The sequence below is a fragment of the Suricata suricatta genome, chromosome 5, assembly GCF_006229205.1.
Source record: "Suricata suricatta isolate VVHF042 chromosome 5, meerkat_22Aug2017_6uvM2_HiC, whole genome shotgun sequence".
In the NCBI taxonomy this organism is placed as follows: Eukaryota; Metazoa; Chordata; class Mammalia; order Carnivora; family Herpestidae; genus Suricata; species Suricata suricatta.
In genome coordinates, this window is record NC_043704.1 from 153014091 (window position 1) to 153040496 (window position 26406).

The following is a 26406-nucleotide window of genomic DNA, read 5'->3' on the forward strand; positions in this document are numbered from 1 at the left end:
TTTCTTAGGATGGTCACTCAACCAGAATACCCAGCCCCTTGATTCCAGGTCACTTCTTCCCTACTACACTCAACACTGGCTTCTGACTTACCTCTAGAATCCAGGAAGACTTTCCTCTAGACTTTAGAGATGTTGGGACAGGTCATCAAATCTTACTCTGATCTTGTAACCCTGACCTTCACTTCATCTCATGTCCATAGTTGCACTTCCATTGCCTCTCAAAGATAGAACACCTTCAACAGCTTCAGCTATGAGCTTATAAACGCAGCTTCCTACATCTCACCTTAGACCTATTGAATGAGAATCTTTGTATGTTGGGTCCAACAATCTGTATCTTAACTTGTAGAGCAGTATACACTGCCCTGTATAATGCTATATATATATATATATATATATATATATATATATAGCATATTTATGTGTTATATATAGCTATATATAATGCTCATATACTCAAACATTCTGTATGCTTCCAGACCAGTGCTAGGGGTGGCAAGCTTCCTGAGAATATTGAAGCCCATGGAAAACATAGTCATTAGAATGCCTTCCAGGTTTTATATGGACCATGATGGACCAGAGTCCCAAAGATCCTGTCTGGCATCATTAGAAGCCATGTATTAGATAAGGATTTTACAAACTTATAGGACTATAGGACAGTTTTTAAATCATCATGACCTATTAAGTCATTGATAGGCTATCAGGAAATATAGGTGCAATTAGATTAAAATAAACGACAAAAAAACGGGATCATGAATCAATCATTTGAAGAAATAAGCAAAGTCTTATTTTTCAAATGATTTTAAAAATAAAAATGTTATATTGGGGAAAAAAGCAACTATTTAAGAAAATTAAATGATGTATTTTATTAAGAACAGAAAAAAATACAAATATGCTGCCAAGCTTAGAGCATTCCGCAGCTAGCAAGTGCAGTTATGTGCTCACAGAGCTGGGCTTTCTCCTCTCGCTTGCTGTCACATCCAGGAATGGCTGTCACTTCTTAAAAGCATCCATTGCATAATAAAAGAACAATAAAACATGTTAATATCTTCCATACTTTTTAACAAATGCTTTTCAAAGGGGAAAATGTTACTAGCTTTGTTTTTGCCAAAGACTACGTGAACCAGTCTTTAATGCATGCAGGAGAGAGCCTATTGCTCAGTGCTCATAGAAATAAGAAGAGAGGGCAGTATGGATAAATCTGGCAGTGGTGATCGTGGTGGTGGTGGTGGTGGTGTTACAAAAAGATGGAGTAATGCTTTAGAAGCTCATGGAGGGCTAGCTTGGCCCTGAGGTGCCTGGAGAAGGATGGAACAAACAGCCTCCCCCAAACTTCCACAGGGAGGTAAGAGTCTGGAGAGAGCTCAGTGTAGTTATTAAAGAAAGAACTGGGTGCTGGATGAGGAGGCTGTTATAGCAACAAAGTGTGAGTTAAGAAAGAACTGGAGGGAGAGAGCCAGGGGGCAGGCTGTTACCTCTGTGGTGATGTCCACTCTCATAAGAGTATAAATTCTTCCTGAAAAAGAATGAGAAGATGGAATTCCCCTTTGGGTCCCTGGAAACTCCCAACTTCCGTCGATTCACTCCAGAGTCCCTGGTGGAGACTGAAAAGCGAATTGCTGCCAAGCAGGCAGCAAAGAAAGCCAAAGATAAGCACAGAGAGCAGAAGGACCAAGAAGAGAAGTCTCGGCCCCAGCTAGACTTGAAAGCTTGCAACCAGCTGCCCAAGTTCTATGGTGATCTCCCTGCAGAGCTGGTTGGGGAGCCCCTGGAGGATCTGGACCCCTTCTACAGCACACACCGGGTAAGGGGGACAGGGTTGAAAGGCTGTTCTCAGCTCTGGGAGAGGAAGACTCTGCCCCACTTAGCCTAGGGAGTTCTCCTGTACCTGGATGATGTGGCTATCAGCTAGACTCCATTAATGACAAACATATCCAACTCATCCCTTTGACACTCTTCACATTTTTATAATATTTGTGGTAGGGGCTAATTAAACTGAAAACCCCAAAAGCAACAACTGTTGTAAATTTTTCAGAGGAAGCTGGCTATTCTCTTAGATGACCGACCAGTGGCCTAGGATCTCCTGTTGGGTCTCTTTGCAAGTGGGGAGCAGAGATCCTGAGGTTGTGGGTTGGGGTAGAGTACAGAAGGGGAATCGAAATCAGGATGGTTTAAACCAGTGGTCCTCAAAGTATGATATCAGAATCCCTTGGATTCCCAAAACCTTTTCAGTGGGTTTAGGGGGTCACACACACATTTACACACTCTCTCTCTCTCTCTCTCTCTCTCTCTCTCACACACACACACACACACACACACACACACACACACAGTATAAGCAAAAGGGTATAACCAGTAACAAAAACTACTGGTGTTCTCAACAATTTTTGAGAGTATTAAAGGGTCCTGAAATCAGAACATTTGAGAACCACTAGTTTAAGTTAGAGCTGCTTCCATTCCCCTGTTTGTATAGTGTCTTAGATGTTCCACACAGCCAAGAAAAATGTGTGCATGTTTGGTTGTTGAGAGGGACAGGAATTAGCCATCTCAAACATGGTTTATAGAGAAAATAAAAGGGCACTGGAATGTCTTTCTCCTTCATCTCATGGGCCAAGGGCCCTTGCCTTCTCAGATGCTCCCATGGGACCAGTGGAGGGTTTCAAAAGCAAGATCTAGAAAATGGAGAGTAGAGGGACACCCCAGCACCAGGGGTGATCCGCTAATCTGGAGGTGAATTTAATGCAGCCAGACCCCACCTTCCTGCTGCCAGGATCCTAGCCATGGGCCTATGCATCTCACCAGCCCCAGGGCAGCTGCCTGCCCGTTGGGCACTCTCAGTGGGCTCATCTTGATGCGCAGTCACCCACGGAGACTGGGGTCTTGCTAGGAGGGTGAGGATATGGCTCTTAGTTCCTGACCCCCACTAAGTCTGCCTGTCCATTTGGCTCTCCATCAGTGGACACATGGTTCTCAGAGTGCTTCTTGCTCATAAGCCTAAGATGACGCCATTCATGCTTAAAAACATGGATGTGTGAGGACCACACTTCTCACTGTCGGTCCACCTTCTGCTTTGTTTTGTTGTAGACCTTTATGGTGCTGAACAAAGGGAGGACCATTTCCCGGTTTAGTGCAACTCGGGCCCTGTGGTTATTCAGCCCTTTCAACCTGATCAGAAGAACAGCCATCAAAGTGTCTGTCCACTCATATCCTTTGCACTGTTGCTTCTTCCACACGACTCCTTTTAGAATCAGGCTTTGCCCAGTGTTCAGTACCTTCTTCAGAGGTTAGAATAGAGGTTTCCTCTAATTGAATCCTGAGACAATGAAACCATTAAATGGAAAGGAAAAAATGTTTGTGGCTTTAATGTGTTCAATACCCAAAAGCAGTCCCAAGACAGAGGAGATACTCATGCAAGCCACAGGTGGGCTGGGGTTCACCTAGACTAGTTGGGACACATCTATGCATGCGTGACCTAAAGCCTGTCCTCCGTATGAAGGAGCTTTGCTGGTGCAAAGCCAGGCACATGTTCACCACAGGAGGCCTGCTTTTCTCATGACATAATAACCAGTCAGAGGGCCCTGAGGGGTCTTCGGGAAGATGGGATAAGCATGGGTTACTCTGTGCCTCGGCCATGCTGGGAGGTGGCTGTTTATTGGGCAAAACAGCGGTACTGGCCCGAGTGGGTGGGGCAGACATTGGCTCAGTGGGACCACCTTGGTCATGGGGTCTGCCAACATCCCGAGGTACCCCCAAACTGTAAGCAGGCTAAGAAGGTCAGTAATCCAAAAAAATGTCAATCGTCCAAGGCTCATGCCACGGGGGAGTATAGTAATGATTAGTGATAAATCGGTCAAATGTCTGTGTTTTATTAACTTCTTTTAGGTAGCTTCAGAATCTGCCTTCAGTTTTTGTTTTATTTTGTTTCGTTTTTCAAGGCAAGCCAAACTAGGACAAAAAAGAGACTTTGGCTTGGCTTCCAAGGATCTTCCCTGGTGGCTGTCCAAATTGGAAGTTCCTAGTGACAAATTCAGCCCTGGCTTCCAGGAGGTTGATTTGCAAGAACAAGGTTGATTTGCCTTGGCTGCCTGACAGATGGAAGCAGCCTCTTCCGGGGAGGCCCCGGAAAAAGGAGCTCTTTCCCTGCCGTTCTGGGGCAGCTTGCTGGACCGCGCTCAGGGAGCTGGTCGTCCTGGCGCAGACTCCTCCCAGGCCGAAATGTGCTGCTCCATGCTGTTGCATTACATTTTCCCTTTACATGTTTGATCTTTATGGCCGAGCAGTGGGGGTTATATTTTCTTAACTCAGTCTTGGACTTTCTGATCTTATATGTAATGATCATCATAGGCTACCATTTGCTAAATACCTCATCCCTGTCACAGGTACAGAAATCTTTGAAGAAGGGATTAGCATCTTCATTTTACAGATGATGAAACTATTACTCAGAGGCATTAAATAAGTTGTCCAAGGTCACACAGCCAGTTAACACGCCCAGCCTGTTAACTGCTACTTCTACTGCTTAGAACAGTATCAGCAATAAGTAAGTTGGCAGTTAATGGAAATGAACTGAGGTAATTTATTCTCTCAGTATGTCATCTCTACTTGGATGTTTTTTAAAAATATGTCCAGTTACGTAAAAATTACAAATAAAGAAACACTTGGGTGTTTTTTTAAAGTCCAATGACATAAAAATCACAAATAAAGAAAAATAGCAAATATACCAACTCCTCTCCATGCATCCTCAATGAATTAATGTCTAAATTAGCTGTGAGAAACACCTAATGAGAAATAAAATCCCTTTAAAAAATCAAGCAACCTGTGAATATTCTATTCATCTTGAGATTTGATGAACCATAATTGCTGGATGGAGTCATAGCTGGACAGGAAAGCGATCGACTGTCTCTTTCTCACGAAAGCCTGCATTTGTATATTGAAATCTTACGAACTTGGAAGCTTCACTCCCAAAAGATACTCTTCAAGCTATGGAATTCTCAGTGCCCTCCTATTAATATTTCACCAAAATTGTAATTCTAATCAAATTTTCTATCCATGTTTCCACAAGTAACATTATACCTAATACATGACTTTTAAAGGTTTGTGGAGTTGGAGATATGATCTTAATTTAATCCTTGGGATAACATTTTCCCCCATGTGAACACATTTCTTAATTTAATTGCAAGTCAACAGGAAAATGTGGTTTAATTAGCAGAATTTCCCTTTTTAAAATAGATGTGTTCCTAAGTAACTGTAAAACAGGGCACATTAAAGACATTTACAGAAAACTAAAATAGCTTTAAATACTTCTGCTCAAACTGAAATTATGAAAGATGAGCGGCTCACTCTCTCTGCAGGTCAAGCTTATCTTCAGGCTTTGTTTTTCTTTGGGAAGTAATTGTTAGGAGCCCACGCTAGTCCTGAGAAAAATGTCCAATGAAAGAAATTTATCTCTGGGTTTTCTCCATCAACATTTCCTTCTGTCTCTTTACCCCTTCCCACTCACCTTCACTTCTTCACTGTCTCCTTCCCCTTGTGGTGATCGCTTGCCTCAACCTCAAAAATTCTTCCCTATGGTTAAACAGAGTTCTCTACCAGCAGCCTAATTCCATCTGGAATTTTCTCCTTGAGCCAGCACTTTCCTTCTCTGTGCCTGCCCCCACCATTCCTAGCCAGAGGTCCACGTCCTCAGTGTGACTGACCTCCGCTGAGTCAGGAAAACAATCTGACTGAACTAATTCTCGTGAAAGCTGGTGACCCTCCCTTTACCTCTAACTTCTTAGGAGAATTTTTTTTGTCTTTTAGGAAAAAAGAGACATTTTCTGGATGTAATTCCAGACTATATCGTAGAGTGAAATGAAGGTGCCAGGGCAGTAGGGAGTTTTGGAGAAAGGATTCTTGTTTCTTGCTTGCTTGCTCAGGGTTCTGTTATCAAACAATCTGAGGACATATCTCAGCACCATGATTGACTGGCTGTGTGACCTAGGAAAAATTATTTAAGCTTTTGAAGCCTATTTTCTTAGTTCTGACATGTGGATTGAATAGCTACCTAGCTCCAGTTGTATTAGAAATAACGTGAATCAGCCGGCGCAGGATAGGCACTCAGTGAATGTTAGCAGTTGTTATGTGACAAAACACTAGAGCTGATCCTAGCTAACAGCTATGAATTTAATTGTTCCGTGTCACAGTGATCATAGATGACGCCAGAGAAATATGGCGGCTCTCAGCTTTCCCTTAACACAGTCCTCTCAGGTGGTTCAGCTGGTTTATTACGGTCACTATTTTGGTCAATTGTGTGGGCATGACCCAAAACGAGCTTCCAGAGAGAATCGAGTAAGTAGATTTGCTGTCACTGTCATTCGTATGCCTCCTCTTCCTGTCCTCCTCATCTCTTCCTTTACTTGGTGACTTTTTCTTTTATTTTTCCTGCTGGTCTCGTTGGAGTACTGCAGACTTTATGGTGGTTAGATATTTCCTTCTCTGTGGACTTTGGTTCATAAACACACATGTGATTTTCAGCTTTGAAGAACTATAGACTGGTGTTCTCAACCTTGGAATCCCCTGGGGAGATTTTTAAAGTATGAATGCTTGGGTCTCAGTCCCAGAGGGTCTGATTTCATTAGTGTGGGGTGGTCTGGGCAGATGAGCCTCCGCACCGCCCACTCCCCACATTCACCTGCCAGGTGCACACATGAACCAAGTTCAGGGAAGGCTTGCTCTGAGAAGCAGGAGCAAAATTGAGACAGAATGAAGAACAAATGGTTCTGGAACATATTCAGAAAATTACCCATGAATGAAGCTATTCATGTCATCATGGCTCATACACTTCAAAGTGCCCTTAATATTCCTGAGAGTATTCTATTTCCTGGGTTAGCAGATGGAAACTCTGTAGTTTCAGAACATAATGGGGGGAAACATAATGTTTCCGCAAACATCCTGCACCAACAAATCCAAGAGAGGTTCCCCCAGCTCAGTACATGACTGGCATACCTTTGGTATAATAATGGGAGGTCTGTAGAGCTTTGTCTTTTCCACCTGATAAATTTTAAAAAATTATTTTTGCTGATTGTAACATTAATACATGCCACAATGAAAATCCAGTTAACCCTTAATATAGGTTTGGTGTGGGTCCACTTTTTACATGAATTTTTTCAATAAATATAGTACAATGCTGTAAATGTATTTTCTCTTCCTTATGATTTTCTTAATAATATTTTATTTTCTCTAGCTTACTTAACTGTAAGAAGACAGTCTCTAATACATATAACATACAAAATATGTGCTAATTGACTATTGATGTTATTGATAAGACTTCCTGTCAATAGTAGGGTTTCTCGGAGTCAAAACTTATATGTAGATTTTTACTGTGCAGGGAGTCAGTGCCTTTAACCCCTGTGCTGTTCAAGGGTACACTATATGTTTTATTTCTATGAATAGATTCAAGAGAATCATCATGTAGTCATCTTAATTGATGCTGAAAAATCACTTGATAAAGTTTAAGATCTGTTTGTGATTAGAAATACCTAGAAAAGAAGAAATATAAGGGAATTCCTGTGCTCTGATGAAGGACAATTACACCGAAGGAGGCTGCAGATGTCATACTTAATTGTGAAACATGCCTAGCTGTCCATTTGAGATTAGAAACAAAAAGAAAAGAAAGAAAGATGTCTGTTTCATTGGTTCTATTGAACTTTGTAAAGGAGAGCCTAGCCAGCATAGTAAGGCAAGGAAAAGAAAGAATAAGAAAAGAAGTAGCAAAGATGCCATGATTTACCGATAATGCAGTTGTGTGCGTAAAATAACCAACATAATCTAGAGATAAACTATTAAAGTTAACAAGACAGCATAACAAGGTAACTGGGTACAAATTAATATACATAAATTAATTGCATATCTATATACTGGCAACAAACAATGGTTTTTAAAAATACCATTTACACTGGCATTTTACAATAAAAGTATCTAGAAACAAGATTATCAAAGTCTGAGTGATATCTCTACAAAAAATTATGAAAAATACTGAGTGATATTATAGAAAATCCAATACATTGAGAGATGTATTATATTCCCAGATTCAAAGTCACAATATTGTAAGACTCCTCAAAATGAGTGAATAATTTAATGTGAGCCCAATCAAAATCCCAACAAGTTTTTTTTTATTACTCAATGAATTGACTCTAAGATTTCTATAAAAATACAAAGAGCAAAGTATAGCCAACACACTTTTGAGGAAGAAAAACAAGGTGGAAAAAGAAAACTGGCCCTACTGGATGCTAGGATGCACTTAAGGCTCCAATAATTGAAACCATGTGCAACGGAGGTAAGATTAGTCAGACTAATGGAACGGAGTCGTTGGCTCACGTACAGGCATTGAGTTTGCGTTAAAGGTGGCACCACGGCACAGTGGGGAGAGAGCAGTCCTCAACAAATGATGCTGAAGAATTTGGTATCTGGATAGAAAAATTACTTTGAACATCCAACTTTATGCCACGTACAAGAATCAACCTATGTGGATGAATAGTTAAATTTTTTGATGAAAGACAAAAACATAAAGACTTTAGGAAAAAATAAAAGGAGAATTTCTTCATGACCTCAGGTTAGGGAAAGATTCATTACATAAGGCACGAGAAGCACTAATCATAGAGGAAAAAACGAATACATTTTAGCATACTAAAATTAAGATTCTGTTCATGAGAAGACAACTTTGTAACACTGAAAAAGCAAGTCTACTGAGTGGGAGATATTTGTTACCACACAGACCTAAAAAGTGTTTCTATGCAGAAGAATGAACCCCTACAAATCAATTAGAAAAACATCAGAGCAACCAATTTTGAAGTGAGCAAAATATTTGTATAAGATATTTCACAAAAGCAGAAGCCCAGATGGTCAAGAGTCCATGAAAGTATCCTTAACCAAAGAATATGAATTAAAATTACACTGATAGATTGGATGGCGCAGTCAGCTAAGCATCCGACTGTTGATTTCAGCTCAGGTCATGATCTCAGGGTTCATGGGTTTGAGCCCCACATGGGATTCTCTCTTTCTCCCTCTCTCTCTTCTGCTCCCACACTGTCTCTCAAAATAAATAAATAAACTTAAGAAGACATTTAAAAAATTACCCTGAGAGATTATTTAATTGTCACAATACCGAGAATTAAGAAAGGTGTGGAGCAACAGAAATTCGTATACTGCTGATGGGAATGTAAATTTGTACAACATCTTTGGAAATCAGTGGATACCTGCAAATAAAGGTGAAGACACACATATACTATGATTCTCAGTTGTACATTCAACAGAAATATGTATGGGCACCAGGATACAGCTACAGAAAGTTTATGAACACTGTCCATAAAAGCCCCAAACTGGAAACAACCCAATGTCCAAAAAATTTTGAATGCATTAAATATCTCTCTTATATTCTTAAAAGGAGATAATGTATAGCAATTAAAATGAGTAAATTATTGTTCAAAAAAACAAGGATGAAAAAAGCCAGACACAAGAGATTATGTAAGTATGATTCCATTTACACAAAATTTAAAAACAAGTAGAGCTTAGCTGTTTTGTTTAGAGATGCTTACTTAGGATGTAAAAATATAAATAAAATAAAATCTGTAGGGCAGAGGAGGGAGGGCATAGTTGGGAAGGGGCGTGTGGGGTGCTCATGATGTTTCATTCAGTGACATCAGTAGTTGTCACACCATCACCGTTGACTGGATTATGCTCCCCCTCCCCGACTAATCCGTATGTTGAAGCCATGTGACTGTATTGGAGAAGGGTCCTTTAAAAAGGTGACAAGGTTAAACTAGGTCAGAAGGGCAGAACCAAGATCCAGTAGACCTGGTGTCCTTCTGAGAAGAGGAGTGGATTCCAGGACTCTCTCTGCCATGTGAGGACACAGCAGGGAATCCGTCCTCAGCAAACCAAGGAGAGGGCTCTCACCAGGGCCTGGCCAAGAGACACCCCCCATCTCCAATTTCCCGCCTCTGAGCTAGAAGTCAACCTCTATGGGTGTGCTGTTATGGTTGCCCAAGCTAAGGTGAAAGCCTTCGTTTTGCAATTCATTTATGGTCCATGTGCATTTTAATTATGCACATTACATATTAGAATAAAAAGCTTAAAAACAAAATAATTTTTTAAAATGTCCATTGCATTTATGCAGACTACTGAAAAATATAAATTAGAAAAGAGTTAACTAGATAGAGAAATCACTGTTGGTATTTTTTCTTTTTTTTATAGTTTATCGTCAGGTTGGTTTCCATAAAACACCCAGTGCCCATCCCCACGAGTGCCCTCCTGCATGCCCATCACCCCCTTCCCACCCCCCTCCCCCTTCAGCCCTCAGCTTCACTGTTGATATTTTAGCTTATTCTCATTCTCCTTCTCTCTCTCTCTCCGTATATATAAAGTTGGAGATCCAATTTCCTTTATCAAATGATTCACGAACCCGGCAGCAGCCCACTGCTACTTTATTCTAGCAAGTAGAGGGGAGTTGTCCAAAATGTAAGGTTTTTTTAGGTAGGAGAATGGAGGTAAGAGAGTTATTAGCGAAGGAAGAGGATGCTTCCAGAGGGGACAGTTTGCAAGGGGAAAAAGCAGGTGTCTTCTTCTGTAGATTACCCCATCTTCCTCTTGGGGATGGAGGGGACCCAAGTGACAGACTCATTGGGCTGATGAAAGAACAATTTCCTGACTGACCAGTCGAGGCCACATTTCTGGGGGAGGTTGAAACTGCCAAAAGGTTGGGTTTTAAGCCCCGGTTTGGGGGCTCTGTCTAAGAGGCACCGTTCTGGGCCTGCGGTTTTCTTAACTATATATAGGCTGAGATCATATAGCATGTAAAAATCTCTATCCTTATTTTGAACTTTTAAGGCAAAGCATTTTCTTTCAAAAGTGAGAGTTATTTGGGGATTCTGGTTAAATATGGAAGATAGCATGCATATGTTTTACCCCAACCCTCTCAGAACGCCAATAAAATGACAGCATGGGGAGGAGAACGGTATAAATACACAAGAACAAGGAGAGGGAGAAAGCAAAGCACAGAGGACAAGGAGGTCAAAACAGGCTGGGAAGGCCCGACGAGGCTCCAGGAGGTGCCCGCGGAGAGGGCCAGAAAGGGCGACGCGGCCTTTCACCCGCTGAGCCCACAGAGGCCCTGGAGCCGCGGACCCGGACCCGACGCTGGGAGCAGAGCGAGGAAGGAGCGTGGAGCAGAGCGCGCTCACTCACTGCGGCTTCTGAAATAGCGAGGAGGGAAAGGGTTCTTCAAAGTAGAGAAATCAAGGAATGGAAAATAATTCTATTTAATGGTATAAAGGGAAGCACCAAAACTGTATGGTTAAGTACAATGAGGTGATGCATAACAAGCAGGGGAAAAGAAAGAGAGTTGCCAAATGGAAATAAGAGATATTATGTAGATAGTGTGTTAAGGAAAATGTGCTGCACAGATTTAGTTATAATTATGAATTTATACTTATAAAGGCAACCAATAGAACTAAAATAAACACCGCTCTAAATTTAGAATCATACACACACAGAAAGCAAATAAAACATATCAGACAAAAAAATTTTTTTAAACTATTAAATACATAACTTACAGTTATAGAAACAAAGATCGAACAATTCTGTCATGTCAATAAGTATAAATGGATTTGACTCATCTGTTTTTTAAAAATTCACACATATTCATATACATGTGAACAAAGCCATATCCAGCTTTATGTGGAATAAGCAATATACTGCTCCAGGTCATAAGGAAAAGCCAAAGTTAAAGAATAAACAGGGGCACCTGGGCGGTTCAGCCGGCTAAGTGTCTGACCCTGGATCATGGTTCATGAGCTTGAGTCCCGTGCGACGCTCAGACCATCAGCCTGGGGTCCTCTTCTTCTCTCTCTCTTCCTCTCCCCTACATGCTCGCTCGCTCTCTCTCCCTCTCTCTCAAAATAAATAAATAAACTTAAACAAAAAAGAATGTACAAAGACATAAGCAAAGGCATACAGGAAGAGAGAGAGAGAGGAAATGTGAATATCAAAGAAGGTAAAATTTGAGCCAAAAATCATTAAACAGGATAAAAATGACACTTTGTAATGCAAAATAATCCAAAACAGTATAGTATGTCTTTGCAACAAATAATGTGGCAACAGTGTTCATAAATCAAAAATCATAAGAATATAAATGTAAATTGACAAAAACATTACAAGGATCAGAGAGTATAATTAATTCAGCCTATGACAGATCAATTGTAGACAAAAGTATGTAAAGTAGATGACCTGAATATGTAATTCATAAGACATATCCGATTAATATATATCAAACTATATTCCCTGAAAAAGAGAGAATATCCTGCCATGCAGATTGACCAAATGTTAAATCACAACAAAGCTCCAACAAGCAAAATTAATATAAGAAACAGTCTCCCATTCACTGTAATAAATAACAAAATTACTAGAAAAATAAAGGCCTTTCCATTTGGTAATGTTAAAAACCTTTAAACTCTTAGATTTAAAAATGTTACAAACTTAAATTATAGAATTTCTAGGGTGAAAAAGTTTAAAAACTGTACTATGATACAATTAAAGATGTAGTTAGGGAATAATCTATAGTATTGAAGCAGAAATATCTAAATCGGTACAAAGTGAAAAGAATGATTTAAGCACCTAATATAAAACTAAAAAAGGAAAAGGAATGAGAGGAATATAAGTTAATAATTTAAAAGAAAAAATAGCAAGAAATAGAAAAACAGCATAAATAATAAGCCCAAAAGCTGTTGTGAAATATATGTGTGAGACATTTATACTGAAAGATGACAAAACACTACTAAGAGAAATTTTTAAGTGTAAAATAAACTGAACACTATCTCAGCGCGCCTGGGTGGCTCAGTCAGTTAAGCATCCGACTCCTGATTTCAGCTCAGGTCATGATCTCATGGTTCGTGGGATCAAGCCCCACATTTTGCTCTGCACTGACAGCACAGAGCCTCTTGGGATTCTCTCTCTACCCTTCCCTGCTCTCGCATGCATGCACTTTCTCTCAAAATAAATCAATAAACATTTAAACAATTAACACTATCTCATGTTAAGAGATTAGAAGACTCACCAGCTGTTAAAATGCCAGAGCTACCCAAATTAATCTACAGAGTCAATGAAACCCCAATAAAAATCCCAGCAGCCTATGTTCCACAGAAATTGATAGATTTCACTAACATGGATGAAGCAAAATTTATTTAACTATTATCCTATTAATAGGCATTTGTGTTGGCCCTAATCAACATAATCCTCATATTTTGCCATCATGATTCTTCCATAAGGATCCTTCCTTACCTATATATCTCTGCACAATAACACGGGTACGTGTGAGGGGTGAATTCTCAGAAGTGGAATTACTGGGTCAAAGGGACAGGCAGTTTTCATTTTTGGAGGTATCACCAAACTGTTTTCCAAGGTTGTACCAATTTCCATTCCCACTATTATTAAATTCATTCTTTATCAGATTTTGTATGAACTGAATTGTGGAGGAAGCTTCGTTTACAAACACACATTGAAAAAATATATATATTGGGGCACCTGGGTGGCTCAGTTGGCTAAGTGTCCAACTTTGGCTCAGGTCATGATCTTGCGATCCATGGGTTTGAGCCCCGCATTGGGTTCTGTGCTGGCAGCTCAGAGCCTGGAGCTTGTTTCAGATTCATTCTCTCTCTCTCTCTCTCTCTCTCTCTCTCTCTCTCTCTCTCTCTCTCTCTCTCTCCCCTCCCCCCCCAGGCTCGTGCTCTGTCTCTCTCTGTCTCAAATAAACAAAAAACAAATTTTAAAAAGAACATGTGTATATAAGAGATAAAATCTACCTAATCTGGTTTGATTTCTAGAAACTTATGTGGCAGGTATTGGAGGATGTTCAGCATCCTTGGCCTCATGAAAATTATCAGATTCCAGATTTTATTTTTGAAATGCAAACTTATGACAGCCGTTGGTTGCTGGGAGCCCAAAGGAAGAGGGTAAATGTCCCTGGAACAGATGGGGGCTACAAAGATCCTACTGTGTGTTCTTGAGCCAGTGAGGAATCAGAAGCCAGTTCCTATCACCATGTTCTTGATACAATGTTTTGGACACAAGCAGTTCCCATCTCTTATCTCCCTTCCCAGACATTATACATCCCTGAAACATTAGCTTTATCCCGCTGCCTGCTGGTAAACACTGCCCACCTGCTGCTCTATCTGCCTGTTGAATAAACACCCAGAAAGAAACTGGGGCGGGGGGCACCTGGGTGGCTCAGGCGGCTAAGCCTCTGACTTCAGCTCAGGTCATGATCTTGCAGTTTGTGAGTTTGAGTCCCACGTCAGACTCTGTGCCGACAACTCAGAGCCTGGAGCCTGCTTCCTGGTCTGTGTATCCCTCTCTTTCTGCCCCTCCCCCCCCAAAATAAATAAACATTAAAAATTAAAAAAAAATTGGAGATTCATTGGAGTCACAGAGGGGAAGAATGTATCCAGTTGGGCCCCAGTTGGAGATGAAAAATGCAGGGGAATGTTCTACTGTCCGTACATCCTAGGCTCAAAGAGATTCACTCAAAAGGCCCTTTGATGGCCCTAGTGTGCCCATTACTAACCATACTGAGAATCCGGAGGAACATTTGACAAAATACAGCAATCTGGCTGCAGGGAAAAGCACAGTGAAAGATAAATATTTTCTCACCTGGAAAACACACACAAAATGAGACTAAAGCCATGGCAAACAGGGGAATGCGCACCCGGCACTGCATGCATTTTTCAAATGAATATGAATGAGGCCATGCCATTATTTTTTAATTTACATCCAAGTTAGTTAGCATCTAGTGCAATCATGATTTCAGGAGCAGAATCCAGCGATTCGTCCCCTACGTATAACACCCAGGGCTCCTCCCAACAAGCGTCCTCCTTAACGCCCCTCACCCATCCAGCCCATCCCCCACCCACAACCCCTCCAGCAACCCTCAGTCTGTTCTCTGTATTTGAGTCTCTTCTGTTTTGTCCCCTTCCTTGTTTTTATCTTATTTTTTTCTTCCCTTCCCTTATGTTTATCTGTTTTGTATCTTAAAGTCCTCACATGAGTGAAGTCCTGTAATATTTGTCTTTCTCTGACTGACTTATTTCGCTTAGCATAATAGCCTCTAGTTCCATGCACATAGTTGTAAGTGGCAAGATTTCATTCTTTTTGATTGCCAACTAATTCTCTATTGTATATATACCACATCTTCTTTGTCCATTCATCTGTTGGGCCCTTTCCCTACTTTGGCTATTGTTGATAGCGCTGCTATAAACATTGAGGTGCATGTGCCTCTTTGAAACAGCACATCTGTATCCCTTGGATAAATACTTAGTAGTGCAGTTTCTGGGTGGTAGGGTGGTTTTATTTTTAATTTTTTAAGAAACCTGCATACTGTTTTCCAGAGTGGCTGCACCAGTTTGCATTCCCACCAACAGTGCAAAAGAGATCCTTTTTTCTCTGCATCCTCGCCAAATCTGTTGTTTCCTGAGTTGTTAATGTTAGCCTTTCTGACTGGTGTGAGGTGGTACCTCATTGTGGTTTTAATTTGTATTTCCCTGATAATGAGTGATGTTGAGAATTTTTTCATGTGTCTGTTAGCCATCTGGATGTCTTCTTTGGAGAAGTGCCTGTTCATGTCTTTTGCCCATTTCTTCACTGGATTACCTGTTTTTTGGGTGTTGAGTTTGATAGGTTCTTTATAGATTTTGGATACTCATCCTTTATCTGATGTCATTTGCAAATATCTTCTCCCATTATGTTGGTTGCCTTTTAGTTTTGCTGATAGTTTTCTTTGCTGTGCAGAGGCTTTTTATTTCGATGAGGTCCCAATAGTTCATTTTTGCTTTTGTTTCCCTTGCCTCCAGAGATGTGTTGAGTAAGGAGTTGCTGTGACCAAGGTCAAAGAGGTTTTTGCCTGCTTTCTCCTCAAAGGTTTTGATGGTTTCCTGTCTTATGTTTACGTCTTTCATCCATTTTGAGTTTATTTTTGTGTCTGGTGTAAGAAAGTGGTCCAGGTTCATTCTTCTGCACATCACTGTCCAGTTTTCGCAGCACCATTTGCTGAAGAGACTGTCTTTATTCCACTGGATATTATTTCCTGCTTTGTCAAAGATGATTTGGCCATATGTTTCTGGTTCCATTTCTGGGTTCTCTATTCTGTTGCACTGATCTGAGTGTCTGTTTTTGTGCCAGTGCCCTACTGTCTTGATGAATTCAGCTTTGTAACACATCTTGAAGTCTGGGATTGTGATGCCTCCAACTTTGGTTTTCTTTTTCAGGAATGCTTTGGCTATTCAAGGTCATTTCTGGTTCCATACAAATTTTAGGATTGTTTGTTTTAGCTCTGTGAAGAATGCTGGTGTTATTTTGATAGGCATTGCATTGAATGTGTATATTTCTTTGGGTAGTATTGACATTTTACAATATTTGTTCTTCCTATCCAGGAGCATAGAATATTTTTCCATTTTTTGAGTCTTATTCAATTTCTTTCATAAGCTTTCTATAGTTTTCAGTATATAGATTTTTCATCTCTTTGGTTAGGTTTATTTCTAGGTATTTTATGGTTTTTGGTGCAGTTGTAAATGGGATCGATTCCTTGATTTCTCTTTCTGTTGCTTCATTATTGGTGCATAGGAATGCAACTGATTTCTGTACATTGATTTTCTATCCTGCAACTTTGCTGAACTGATGGATCAGTTCTAGCAGTTTTTTGATGGAATCTTTTGGGTTTTCTATATGGCATATCATGCCATCTGCAAAGAGTGAAAGTTTGCTTCCTCCTTGCTTATTTTGATGCCCTTGATTCCTTTGTGTTATCTGATTGTTGAGGCTAGAACTTCCAATACCATGTTGAATAACAGTGTTTAGCTGATGCTTTTTAAAAATCAATATTGTGATTTTGAGATTGGTCTAAGTGGATACATGTAGACTTATTTCATTTATTTTTTATTACTATGTAATATTCCATAAAGGTTTTCTGTATTTTCTTCTAAGCATAATATTTCTTTCTACATTTAGATATTTCACACCACCCCCTAGACTATAAGGCATACACACATGGCTTGAGGTAGGCTACTAATATTTTTCTGTATGGATTATCCCAACACCATTTTTAATGGATCATTGTTTCCAAAGTGATTCCTTCTACTCCCTCTGTCGTGCAGCAGGCTCTCGTGCTTACTCGGGTCTGTTTCTCCCTATTATTTATTTGTTACTCCATCAGTCAACACCACACTGATCTAAATGCTTGATAATAAAATTTGATCTAGTTGATCAAAACACTCTTACTTATTTATCTTATTCAAAATCATTAGTTCTTGAGGCATCTGGGTGGCTCAGTCGGTTACGCATCCAGCTCTTGGTTTTAGCTCAGGTCATGATCTCATGGTTCATAAGTTCAAGCCCGCGTTGAGCTCGGCACTGAAGCTGCAGAGCCTGCTTGGGATGCTCTCTCTTGCTCTCTCTGCCCATCCTCTCCCCTCACAAACTAAATAAATAAACTAAAAAAAAAAAAGAAAGAAAGAAAATCGTTAGTTCTTCCTTCTCTCCACTTTTCTATATCAATTAAAGGGTCATATTTTCAAGCTTTTTTCTTACCAATCTGTTGACTTTGATTGTAGATCCACTGAATTTATTTATTTCCGCTGAAGAATCACCACACTTGTGTTGTGAAGCCTTCCCTCACATCAGCATGGGATGTCTCCCAAGTGATACAGATCTTCTTTTATATTCTTCTGTAACATTGTGTCTTATGCAAAGTACTTACATTTCTTATCCCCAGGTACATTATCATTGTGGTTATCCTTTTGAGTATTTATTTTAAAATTTTTTATATTTATTTATTTTTGAGAGACAGAGAGAGACAGAGCACAAGTAAGGTAGAGACAGAGAGAAAAGGAGACACAGACTCAGGCTCCAGGCTCTGAGCTGTCAGCACAGAGCCCGACACTGGGCTCGACCTCACAAACTGTGAGATCATGACCTGAGCTGAAGTCAGACGCTTAACCAATGGAGCCACCCAGGTACCCCTGAGTATTTATTTTTATTGCTAAAATATGTCAGTGTTATTAATTTCTACATATTGGCTTTGTGCCCAACAACCTTGCTGAACTCCTGAACAAGTTCAACATTTTTCTATAGATTCTCTGGGGTTTTCTATCAAAACAATTATATCATCTGCAAATAATGATGAACTTGTTTCTTTGTGAGTCTTATACCACTTGTTTGTTTTTCTTATCTTACTGAACTGGCCAGACCTTCAGCACAATGCTGAATTGAATCTACAATAATGAGTATATCACTTTTGCTCTTGATTTTAAAAAGTATGCTTCTAATGTTCACTATTATGATTATGGGATTTTTGTAATTAGCTTTTATCAAGTTATGGAAATTTCTTTCCACTTCCGGTTTGTTAAAAGTTTCATTATGGAGCACCTGGGTGGCTCAGTCAGTTAAGCATCCAACTCGGTTTCAGCGCAGGTCATGATCTTGAGGTTTGTGGGATTGAGCCCCATGTGGGATTGCATTGTGAACACAGAACCTGATCGGGATTCTCTACTTCCCTCTGTCTCTATCCTTCCCTTGCTCATGCTCCTTCTCTCTCTCTCTCTCTCTCTCTCTCTCTCTCTCTCTCTCTCTCTCTCTCTCAAACTAAATAAATAAATTTAAAGAAGAGTTTTATAATATGGAGATTTTTCAAAAAAATAAAAATAAAACCACCCTACCACCCAGCAACTGCACTACTAGGTATTTATCCAGAGGATACAGGAGTGCTAATTCAAAGGGACACATGCACCCCAATGTTTATAGCAGCACTATCAACAATAGCCAAAGTATGGAAAGACCCCAAATGTCCTTTGACTGAGGAATGGATAATGAAGACATGGTATATACGCATATATATACACAATGGAACATTACTCATCAATCAAATGGAATGAAATATTGCTATTTGCAGCTATGTGGATGGAACTAGAGTGTATTATGCTAAACAAAACAGATGAACATAAGGGAAGGGAAGCAAAAATAGTATGGAAACAGAGAGGGAGACAGACCACAAGAGCCTCTTCAATATGGAGAACAAACTGAGGGTTTCCAGAGGGGTGATGGGGAGGGAAGGCTAAAGGGATGAGGATATTAAGGAGAGGGTTTGTTGGGATGAGCACTGGGTGTTATATGTGATGATCACTAAATTCTATTTCTGAAATTATTATCATACTACAGGTTAACTGACTTGGATTTAAATTTTTAAAAAATGGAAGTATGTGAAGGATATTAAAAAGAAGAATTTCATTATGAATGGGTCTTGGTTTTTATCAATATTTCTATTTTATTAAGATTTTTGTTAGCTCTTTCATCTGTTAATATAGAAGGTTACATTAGTAAATTTGCCAATCTAGTTTCAATGGCTTTAGCTTGATCATTGTTAAATTCAACTTGTCAGTATTTCCTTTGCTCTATCTTGGTAAGTGAGCGACTTATAATAGTCTCTCATAAATTATCCCTTAGGGTTGCTTTTCCATGTTACTGCCTCACTGCCTTCCTTCTGTATTGTTCCCAGAAACTCCAAATTCTTCTCCCTTTGTTTTGCACAGTAATTCAGGTCTCTCCCTCCCCTACAATGTTTCTCAGTAAGTTATTCAGGGATCTTTGTTGGTCACTAGGCTCTAAATCATTTGAAAGATTGAGAAAGAAAGGCAATGCAATCATTTCATGCACAGATAATTTAAAAGTCTGAACTATAAGACTGACCACAATTTTCATAGAATTTCTGTCTTTTCATGTTCTTTAAAACAGTGTGTGTGTTTCAAGGACTGACAGTTCCTACTGGTTAACACGGACTTAATCATGGGTAGTTTATTCTACCTAATGTGTTTGATTGTCATCTGATAGTTCCTGTTTACATTTGTTAGACTTGCATTTGTCATTGTTACCACTGCATTGCATAATATCACAGTTCAAAGAACTGAATCATTTCAAAAGCGGTTTGCAGAAATACAACAATAGTGATGAAAATAGAAAAAGTAAACCTCACAGTATGAAATAAGGTCACAAATGGAAATAATGAATGGACTCATAAATTCAAAGCTGGAAACTGCAGGTCATGAGACAAGTGGACAAAGGGTGCGGATAAGCTCACACGGCAGATAAAAAATAAATAAGAAAACAGGCAGCCTGACAATGAAAGATGATCACTGAGTGTTATTGGATCAATGAACCTTTTGTCCTAGTGCCCAGTTTATTATCTGCTAATAACATTTTCATCAAATAATAATACACAGCTACCAAATCCGCCATATCAATTTCCGATGAAGCGTATCGACCTTTAAACCAGGTGACTATTTCTAGTACAAAAACAAAACTAGGCTTTCCAGTACAGACTGGCAATTTGACGTTAAAGGTCGAAAAGAGTCGAAAACTGTCGTGTCCCCGTTCCATCTCACAGCAGAAAGAAGTACAACTATACCCTTGCTGGACAGACATTAAACCAGCTTCCAAATCAATGACAAACACTGTGTTGGAAAGAAAGCAGGAAAAAATTGGTAGAATTCCTTTAACAGAACCACTGGATTTCTTATAATGTGACTGCCATTTAAAATCCGTGACTGTTATGGGGCTCCTGGGTGGCTCCGTTGGTTAAGCATCTGACTTTGGCTCAGTCATGCTCACAGCCTGAAAGTTTGAGCCCCGCATCGGGCTCTGTGCTGATGGCTCAGAGCCTGAAGCCCGCTTAGGATTCTGTGTCTCCCTCTCTCTCTGCGCCTCTCCTGTTCTCTCTCTCAAAAATAAATAAACATTTTTTAAAAATTTAAATCAACGACTTATGTATGTAAACAAGAAGTTTACAATTTAATGACGCTGTGGTACATCATTTTCAGTAGACACGCACCATATATGTGAGAGAGAAGTGCTCAATGACTTTCATCATATGAGGCTAATTGTAAGAGGAGATTTCTAGCTTAATTAATTAAAGATCAGCTTGGAAACTTAAAAAGGTATGTTAGCTTGTACACCAAGGTTCCTAGCGGCATTATTCATGAGAGCCAAAAGGCGAGAAGCAGCCCAAATGTTCATTAACAGATGAATGGATAAACAAAATGTGACACATGCATTGTGTGGACAGTGGAATATTATTCAGCATTCAAAGTGAGTGAGATGCTGACAGATGCTACAGCACGGATGAACCTTAAAACATTGTGCTGAGTAAAATTAGCCAGACACGAAAGGACAAATTGTATGGTTTGTATAATTCCATTTATATGAGGTCCCTACAGTAGGCAATTTATGGAAACAGAAAGTAGAATTGAGGTTGCCAGGAGGAGGGGAGGGAGGAATGGGGAGCGGCTGGATGAGTACAGGCTTCTGTTTGGGATAATAAAGAAGTTCTGGAGATGGAGAGTGGAAGCGATTATGCAATATTGTGGATGTACTTAATGCCACTGAATTGCATAGTTAAGATAGTGATGGCAGTACATTTCATATTACGTGTATTTCACCACAAGTGGGGGAAAAAGATACATGAAATTGGAACTGAAGAAGCCCCATCCGCGTGGCCAGCAAGGAAAGGCATCACTGTACAAATGAAAGATGTGGCTTCCAAACCCAGTACACCCTTCATTCATGGAAAACAGCGGGTCCATAGCGTGCTTTCAGACCCCAAATGGCCTTTGAGTGACACAGGAGAAATTGTGAGTACAAACTAACTGTGGCCACTAAGTCTGAGTGTCCTCAGCCCACGGGGCCAAAATGAAAGTGAGCGTAAGATTCTGCCTTCCTGCGCTGAATTGCTTGGGCTGGCAAACCAAAAAGGCTTATAGTGTTTTAAAATAAGGGGCAAAGCCTTTTAAAATAACCGTTTCTGCAAATACACATGGTGTGACTCAATAACACCTTCAGAATTTTGAATACTATGTATCTTTGAGTTTAGGACCTAACACCAAGGTTTTTTTTTTAATGATTAGACACCAGGATATCTCTTTTTAAATATAATTTATTGTTAAATGGGCTTCCACACGACACCCAGTACTCAGGCACCAGGATATCTTAAAACTGACCAGTGGAGCAAAGGGCTCCGTGGCTTAGAGTTTGAGTTCTTCTCAATGCCCAGTGGTTTTCCCCCCTTCATCCGGAATATCTTCTGCATATTAAAAATCACGTCAAAATGCTGCAACAGAACATGAAGAAATATCTTCAGAGCCAAGCGCCACCAGAAAGAGGACATGACTCCATCAACTACTGTCCCCCAAGTTGAGACCTTTAACCCTCCAGCTTCGGGTGGCCGTAAGCCTCAGCTGGCACTCTCTGGGGAAGCACTGAAAATAGTCTTCGGAACGCTCTCCATAATTTCTGGATCTGCGTTTGATCTGAAAAGCCAGAAATATCCGTCAAAGCTTCCCAACAACCTATAATTCTGAGTTAAGATTTTTCTAATTTAGAAAACATAAAGGGGGGCCCCCAAGCTATGGAGGCTGACAGCTCAAGAGCCATCCAGCCAGATATAGATTTCTTCGTGAATCATTTCACTCTTTCTCTCTCGCACATATGAAAAGGCATGACTGCTATTCTCTTTTTAATGTGGTTTTCACGTTTATATAAGATATACAGGCTTATGGTTTAAAAGGTCACAGTTCTATGAAGATTCTAACAAAACCAACGATTTCATGCTCCTCATCTCTTTACCCCTAATCCCGTGTTTCCAGATGCAAGTCCTCTCAGATTTTTCACCTCTTTATTCTGATACTTCCTTATCTCTAGTAATATACTGTATTTTTTATTCTTCCATTTTAGATGTTATTTATTGGCTTTATGTTGTGGAAAAAAAGAATTAGGTCCGTATAGCCACTCTCCTTTCCTCTCACACTTATCTTCTTACTGCGGTTATATTAGCATTTTGAGCTAGGTAATCAGACAAGACATACACCGACTGACTACAGACATGGTTACGTAATAGTATTGCTGAGCAAATGACATGGCAGCTGTGTCACACCGTGTCCTTTGATGGCATTTTCCTTTAGCGCAATATTTCTGCTCTCCCTGGAGCCAGTAAGGATTTCATTGCTTCATTAGCTCAGCTTTCTATTTATCACTACTTTGCTCCCAAGTTCTTCCCCCGAGGTTTAATCCCTGCCTTAATTTATTTGATCATATCAGGTTATCCATCAGTTCCCATTTTTCTTGGGGAAATCACTCCTGGAGGCCTCCATTTCCTGCCTCAATCTGTCCTAGGTGCTCTCGAAGATGCCGTACAGCTTTTTTCTGGAGATTTTTCCTTCTCCATTTTCTTTTGGATTCCATTGGTCTCTCCCTTGCACCCATATCGTCCTCTTCATTGGTTGCTTTCTTATTTGGGTGGAGCCTCCTCTCATAACTTTCTTAGATGGAAAGCACATTTTCTGACACTTTGCATATCTGTAATAGTCTTTATTTTACCCTCATCCCCATAGCTGAGCTTAGCAAGAAATTCTATATGAGAAATTATTCTCCTCAAAATTTTGAAGGCATTTTATTCCATTGTCCTGTACCCTCTAAGGTTGCCATTGAGAAATCTGATGACATTTTGATTCTTAATCCTTTGGATATGACCTGTGATTTTTCACTCCCTCAAAAGCAGTTGGGGGTCTTCTGTCTGTGCACAACGTTCTGAACTCTGGTGATCTTATGTCTTGACATTCATTCATTTTCCTGAAATTTGTGGGTGTTTTTAACTGAATATTTATATCCTTCAGTTGGCAGAAATTTTCTTGAATTATTTCTTTTATAATCTTCTCTTGTCTCTTTGTCTATTTCATTCTAGGTCTATCAGTCAGACATTGCACCTACTGGTCTGATAATCTCTAATGTTCATGATTTTTAACTACCTCTCATCATTTCTCTTTATCCCACTTCTTATGAGATCTCCTTCACCTTTATTTCCAGATTTCCTATTAAAGTTTTACTTTCATATTTTTATTTCCAAAAGTTCTGTTTTGTTCTGTGAATAATCTTTATCACCTTCTGTTCTTGTTCTGTGTATCCGGTATCTTCTCATTTCTTAACACTCTAAAAATATTAATGATGATTTTTTTCCCAACTTTTCTTCTGCTTCGTGCCTTGTCCTTTGAACTTTCTTTCTTTCCTGTTTGGTCGCGTTAGTCTGTGGTGTTAGAAGCACCCTTACAATTCCTAATGCTCACACTGACTAGTGGTTCACATTAAAAGTACAGCAGGTTCTTGGGCTATTAACCTGACCTTAAGCTTCTAGAAACTAACTAAAAGGCAGAAATGAGTAGGTGGGTGGGATGGCTGTGTGCCTTTCAGTATATAAAGATTCCTTTATACTTCTGTTTCAGCATGCAGCCTCTCTCTCTCTCTCTCTCTCTCTCTCTCTCTCTCTCTCTCTCTCTCGTTCTCACCTTCTCTCTCTTGTTCAGCTCTTGAAAGAATGAACATCCCATCTATTTCCGCAGCAGAAGACGCAGTTCCTTACTGAATGGGCTCCTCACTGAATGGCTGCTTCTTGTAAAGGCTTTCAAACAGTATCGAACTCCACCTGACACCCCTTCCCCAAACCCCACCTTCAGAGATGTTTAGGTGTCTCAGCCCAGGCTGCTTGCTTCTGGGACCTCCCCACTTCTCAGCTCAGGGTTTGCCTTTCTTGGGTCTGCTTTGTCATTTACTACCCATCCATCTGCTCCCTAGTTTCCAAATGGCTGTTGTTGTGTTCTCCATTATCTTTGTCCTAGTGGATGTATGCTTTAAAAAAAAAATCCTTCTACCGACATTTAAGAAAGATTTAAGGAAGGATAGAGGTAAATACATATGTTCAATCTGTCATATTTAATCAAGTCTTTCCATTTTTAATGCCAATGTTTATGTTTATGATTTTATAATTTAAAAAATTTACTGTACCCAAAATTCTGTGTGCATTGGAATCCTTTTTGGTCCTAGAAGGGTAATTCCCTCAAGCTAGCAGCACGAACCTCAGCTGGGGATGTGTTAGAAATGCACATTCTTAGGCCCTAAGCCTGACTTACCAAATAAGAAACCCTGAGGGTAGATCCCAGAAATCTATGTTTGAACAAGACTTCCAGGTGGTTCATGTTCTTCCTAGAGGTTGAAAACTACTCCCATAGATAATTGAGGGACTCTACACATTTGAGGAACCCTACTCCCAACCTCGGCTCCAGATCCGTGTCTTCCCCTCCAAACCCACCGCGCCCAGCAGGCCGGAGGGACTGTCTGAGATGGCTTCCTCTGGCAAGGCTCATCCTCCCAAGAAAACGTTTTCTTCCGTGACGTCTGGCTGTTTCGTGCCTTCTGTGGTTCTTAGACTGGGTTCCTGATGCAGAAACACTGGCCGGCCAAGCGTCGGGGGAGAAGAAAACACAGCTGGAGGCAGAGAAGCTTGAAGAGGAGGGATGCAGCGGGGCTTATCCCTTTTCCACATGTCCCCCAACAACAGGTTGGGAAAGGAGCCTCCAGCTTCCCTCTGGGCATCTCAGCAAACAGGAGCATCCTTGTTCTGGACCTTCTGGTGGTTCTGCACCTGCCATTGCCCTTGGCCCACCATCTCAGCCACACCCATCTGTCCCCACCCCACCCATCTGCGTGACTCCTCTGAGTTCCCCTGTCTGTGTCTCCCCTTCGTACCATACCTACTTCCCTTTCCCAGCCTCACTAATGGTCTTTGCATGTTTTCCTTTGGAGCCATTCCAGGCGCTTCCCTTTGAGCTCTCTCCACGGCATGGTTAACACTCCTTTCCAATGTCCCTCCCAGGTATGTCTTCACTGTCATTTATACCTTTGAAGCCTTGATAAAGATACTGGCAAGAGGATTCTGTCTAAATGAGTTCGCGTACCTGCGAGATCCTTGGAACTGGCTGGATTTTAGCGTCATTACCCTGGCGTGAGTATTTCTCCATGCTGATGTCCGTGCTTCGTGGGGCTTCTGGGAGGCTCGCACTCTGGTGATCCTTCCTCATCTCTGTGCAGCTTCCTCGCTTGGAACTGCACGGCCCTGGGTTTCCTTGGGGGTCACTTTCCAGGGTTAGTCCATTGCCTTCAGGGAGAAGTCAGAGCCCTGAACTCTGAGCCTATAAATGGCCTATCAAAGTGAGCAGATGCAGCTCAGCCTGGCACCTACCTGACCTCAAGATGTTTGCCTGGGAAACCAGTGTCTGAGGAGACTGGGGGCCAGGACCACATGCCTGACTACTCACCCGTGCGTGTGTGCAGTACCTGTGTGCGTGCAGTACCTGTGTGCGTGCAGTACGTGTGTTCATGCACTACATGTGTGCATGCAATATCTGTGTGCATGCAGTACCTGTGTGCATGCAGTCCATATGTGCATGCAGTACCTGTGTGCGTGCAGTACCTGTGTGCATGCAGTACCTGTGTGCATGCAGTACATGTGTGCATGCAATA

The 26406-nt window shown here is 40.6% G+C and overlaps 1 protein-coding gene across 1 annotated transcript in view; it reads left to right on the plus strand.

Moving 5' to 3' along the window:
* The first annotated feature begins 1531 nt into the window (after positions 1–1531).
* SCN10A (sodium voltage-gated channel alpha subunit 10) overlaps positions 1532–26406 on the plus strand; it is a 93000-nt gene continuing 68125 nt past the window's right edge. Inside the window, 4 exon segments of the mRNA XM_029940880.1 lie at positions 1532–1801; positions 3082–3209; positions 6241–6321; positions 25760–25949. Of these exon segments, the coding sequence (XP_029796740.1) occupies positions 1532–1801; positions 3082–3209; positions 6241–6321; positions 25760–25949 (669 nt within the window).